We start from the raw sequence: 5,112 nt of genomic DNA, 5'->3' as shown, positions 1-5,112 counted from the left end.
TATCACATTTTTTAAATAACACACTCTGATGCGGCATTTATATGCACCTCATTTACTTTCAATAAACCAAATTGACGCACAAATTATAGATGTGCTGTGTCCTGTTCTGATTTCATAATTCATACCCTATGAAATGATTTATCCCTCAGATGGTCTTCTCTGATACTAGTTGGCTGTGGCTGAGCTCCAGATGGGGTCAGGGTTAGGGTTTGGACACGATTCCAATAATGGGTTGGCATGAACAGAGATTTTGCAATCTCTCCGATTTTCGGGAATCAGAACTGAAGCTGTGTCCAGCAAAATTCCCAGCGGTGGGCAGACAGGGGGTGAGTTCTCTCCTCAGCAGATATAAGGCCTTGGTCCTATAACTTCTCACGGAGTACCATCGTCTTTACAGAGGAGACACAGCTCAACATACAAACTGATAAACAGATATTTCCATCAAAATGTGGTATGTTATACTTTTCATATTCTTTCTTCAACAAAACCCTAGTTGCCTGGCAATTGTTGTCATTGCAGTACCAATCCAAATGAATCTCTGAAATGTCTTTGGACAATGGATCTTTGTAAAATGGCAGGGAAACACAGCTACTTAAATCTTTCAAAAAACATTCAAATTGCTCTAGCTAGAGACCTTTTCTAAATATAGGTTAACAAGCAAGCCCAGAGACTTCCTAAGTAAAGGAACCGTTAGTTGTGGTACTAGTGAGTGTTTGGGCGCTGTCTGTCAGTTGGCTCTGTGTGTGTGTACTGTACTTATGTGTTCCTTCTGTCCGCAGGTCATCCCTGGTAGTGCTCCTCGCGGCCTCCTGTGTCTGTCTGGAACAGGACAAAATCAAAATCAAAATCAAAATCAAAACCAAATCAATTGATGAGATGTCAGACAATTCAGGTAGCTATCTGTCTAACTGACACATAACCAACTCCCTGCCTTATGCCAATACGGGCTTACTTTTTCTGATTTAGATTGAAATGTCAACAAAGTGAGAGGGATGAAACGTTTTCAAACAAAAACATGTACATTTTAAAGATCATTGACAACCTTTCTTGTCCCATGTCTATGTTAAGGTGGGTGTTAGTGACACCATTGATGCAGAATATCGCCCAAAAATATTGGACTTACACATTACACGTGTGTTTTCACACGTGCAATTTGTCTATTTCCGAAACATATTATATTTGCTGGCCCATTGTGACTGGTTCGTGTAAGGATATCACTCACATTTCAATTACACTGTCACTCTCATCGGATGTTCTGAAGCCAATCTTCACTATGGATCCCCTTACGCAACTCTGAGCTGAGCAGACACAAGCTGTTCCTATTCAGCCTGTTGGAGAATACAGTAGCTGTGGCCAAAATGAGGATGTCACTATCACTTTCAAGTGAGAACCTTGTTAAGTCTCACGGCTCACAGCTATTATCCCGATTATCTTAAAAATCGATTCAGCAGCGACACACATGAGATGACAGGGATCAAAGAGAAGGCAAGCAGGGAGGAAAGGAAGGAGAGATCCTCAGTCTCAGCTTCCTCCAAGCTGGATGGTAAAATATGTCATTAGGAAAATCTACAGAGCATGAAAGCCTTGAAAAGTAAAATTCCTCAAAATCCACCTCTCATCAAACGTTTCAGGAAAATGTTTGAGAAGAGAAATGACACTAATTCCATCCTCATCTAGGTTTCTGCGTATTCTGACCTCCAAGGTAATTCTGTGAAAGCTAGCCTTGTCTGGCTCAAGTCATGACAACACTTATTTTTTTTAGATAATAGTAGATGATTAATGAATTTACTGAACTTTTGTCAGGTCAAAGCTAAAAGGTTCCAGAAAGCTACTACCAAATGCTATGTGTATTCAAGTGAATAGTGTTGATTTTAGCAAACTCAAACTCAAACTAAAACAAAGGCTGGAATTGTATTGAGGCACATTTCATTTTTCTGCAATAATCTTTTATGGTTGTGTTTGAGTTGCACAGCAGTAAGTGCTAGGTGGTGCTGAGTTGGGGATGTTTTAACCATATAGAGATTGTATAGAAATAATGTTGTTGTGTTTCTTGCCCAGACCTGCGCTTCAGGCGTATGGTTGGGGGCACCCTGGCCCCTCATGTCCCCTGGCAGGCCATGGTCTATCTGAGTAAAAACGTCATGAACGGGGGCTTCGCTGGGGGAGCTCTAATCTCTGACCGCTGGGTCCTGACCGCTGGCAGGAACTTGTTTGTCAGGAAGAGTAGGCAGGACACCCAGGGGAAAGAACCAATCATCCCCAAGGTGTACCTAGGCATCACGCGATACTCCCAAGCCAATGACTCCAAAGAAGTTGCTGTAGAAAAGGTGAGCTAGTATACCCATTACCATCTCTTTCAAACAATATACAGACAATTCAGTATTTACAGCAAGCAGAACTGCACTGGGCTCTCTCACCTACATCATCATTTTCAGTCTTATAGGTAGTTAGAGCACAAATACAGTAGATCGTCAAAAAAAAGGTCCTATGAATTATTCCCTTCCCCTTCTAGGTGGTTCTGCACCCAGGCTTCCAGAGCGTGTCAGACTGGGACAACGACCTGGCTCTGATTCAGCTGAAGGAGCCATTCACCTTGAGCGAGGCTGTGATGCCCATCCCTCTGCCTGAGAGGGGTGAGGACCTGGCTGAGGCAGCCCAGGAGAAAGGCATCATCACAGGCTGGGGTTGGGGGGTCCACTTCACCCCCGCTGAGTCACTGAAACACCTGGTATTGCCTGTGGCATCGCATAGCTTCTGTAAGGCAGAGTACAACCGTGGTGGCAGCACTCCAACCATAGACGACAACATGTTCTGTACTGGAGCCAGCAAGTACCAGGAGAATGTGTGCTTTGGGGATGCAGGCGGTGCCCTGGCAGTCCAGGACCCCAAAGACGGCAGAGTGTATGCTGCAGGGATCCTGTCCTTCGATAAGGCCTGTGCCGTGAGGAAATACGCTGTCTACATGAAGCTCTCTGCCTACATGCCTTGGATCAACAGTGTCCTCAGGGGTGACAGTGAGAAATCAGCCAGTCTCCGCTCCAGTGTAATGTCTGAGATGTTTTCGAGGCAGTTGTAGCCTCCACTCAGCACAGTTTCAGATATGAGAGCCGGGGCTCATAATCTCCATTATGCCTTTGCTAACAAAGTAATTTTCTGACTTGATCTTGTAAAACTCTCTCAAGTTTCGACTTTCATTGAGTGTGTGCCCCCGCCTGATTGAGTGTGTCTTCCGATGTTGATTTCAAAGGATTTTCAATAAATTAATCTCTCCTAAGAAGTTTGGTTTCCGATGTTTCACCTTATAACTTTTATTCACATTTTCTTCAACTCCTTTTAGAATGCTGGGAAACATGTTTTAGATCATCTCTACAAGCTGGAACCTTAGAGCATGTTAGAGCCATTAAAACAAGTAGCCTACAGCTAGGACATGAGACGATTTTGAAGTTCATTTAAGTAATGGAATTATTAAGGAAAATTGTTATCTGGCCAAGGAGGATATTGTGTTGAGACCAGCAAGGGTTTTTTAGTAGATTTGTCATGAAAATCATTCAAGAAGGAAATAACTTGTTCTAAAATAGAGCTACATAAACGAGGGTCTAGAATCCCTCCCAGCAGGGGAATGGAGGTCATGTCACTCCTGGTTAGTGACTAATTTAAATACAGAAGACAAAAGGCTTGTCATCACAGCTCAACACTAGTTAATAGCTCTCTTGCTTTGGAGCAGCCTGCTGTACCACAATTTGTTCAGTTTCAACAAGAGATATCTCAGAAATGGTGCCGAAGAGTATGGCTGATGTTTTACATGCCCGTAATCAATTGTGCTATTTTGTTAATTTTTTTGTGTTGTTTGTAACTTATTTTTTAACTTCTTTTGTACATAATGTTGCTGCTACCGTCTCTTACGACCGAAAATAACTTCTGGACATCAGAACTGGGATTACTCACCACGGACTGGTAGAAGCTTTTTCCTTTAATCTCTATGTACTAGGGGCTATGTGGGACGCATGCGTCCCACCCCTGGTACACCCTATCAACAACAGGTGAAATATCAAGAGTGCCAAATTTGAAAACAATTAAATGTCATAATTCAAATTTCTCAAAAATACAACTATCTTACACCCTTTGAAAGATAAACATCTCCTTAATCTAACCACGTTGTCCGATTTCAAAAAGGCTTTACGGCGAAAGCATAAAGTTAGATTATGTTAGGAGAGTACATTGACAATAGCTGTGTGTAATGTTTTGTCAATTCAAAGACAGGCATCACCAAAAGCAGAAAACCAGCTAAAATTATGCACTAACCTTTGACAATCTCCATCAGATGACACTCCTAGGACATTATGTTAGACAATACATGCATTTTTAGTTCTATCAAGTTCATATTTATATCCAAAAACAGCGTTTTACTATGGCGTTGATGTTGAGGAAATCGTTTCCCTCCAATAACCGCCAGTCAAATCAGCACGACAAATTAAATAATTACTATTCGAAAACATTGGTAAAATATTATATTGTCATTCAAAGAATTATAGATTTACATCTCTTGAACGCAACCGGATTGCCAGATTTAAAAATAACCTTACTGGGAAATCACACTTTGCAATAATCTGAGCACTGCGCCCATAAAAATACGCTTTGCGATACAGACTAACCGCCATGTTGGAGAGATCTAAAATCGAAAATACTATGTAAATAATCCATTACCTTTGATTCTCTTCATCAGATGTCACTTCCAGGAATCCCAGGTCCATAACAAATGTAGTTTTGTTCGAAAAAGCTCATAATTTATGTCCAAAAAGCTCTGTGTTGTTAGCACATGATCTATGCCAGCCGAACTTCTCATCATGAACGAGGGGAAAAAAAATATTTACGTTCGTTCAAACATGTCAAACGTTGTATAGCATAAATCATTAGTGCCTTTTTCAACCAGAACATGAATAAAATTGAAGGCGGACGAATGCATTCTCTTTTAAAACGTATTGGAACGAGGGTACCCAACATGAACTCGCGCGCCAGAGTCTAATCGGCCATCACCGTTCCAAGGCTCTTGTTCGGTCAGATCTCACAGTAAAAGACTCAAAACACTTTGTAAAGGCTGGTGACATCTAGTGG

At 41.6% G+C, this 5,112-nt stretch overlaps 1 protein-coding gene across 1 annotated transcript; it reads left to right on the top strand.

Annotated features, from left to right (window-relative positions):
- Window positions 1-314: 314 nt before the first annotated feature.
- On the top strand, window positions 315-3,277 carry LOC145875700 (haptoglobin-like). The gene is made up of 4 exons (XM_082971531.1): window positions 315-451; window positions 780-892; window positions 2,059-2,327; window positions 2,513-3,277. Exons 1-4 carry the CDS (start codon window positions 447-449, stop codon window positions 3,074-3,076), a joined length of 951 nt encoding a protein of 316 aa, XP_082827657.1. The 5' UTR covers window positions 315-446; the 3' UTR covers window positions 3,077-3,277.
- Window positions 3,278-5,112: the final 1,835 nt, after the last annotated feature.

This window comes from Salmo salar, unplaced genomic scaffold, assembly GCF_965601325.2.
Source record: "Salmo salar unplaced genomic scaffold, fSalSal1 ptg000306l, whole genome shotgun sequence".
Classification (NCBI taxonomy): Eukaryota; Metazoa; Chordata; class Actinopteri; order Salmoniformes; family Salmonidae; genus Salmo; species Salmo salar.
The sequence above is the reverse complement of the archived record's forward strand: the minus strand, read 5'-3'. Positions and strand labels throughout refer to the sequence as shown.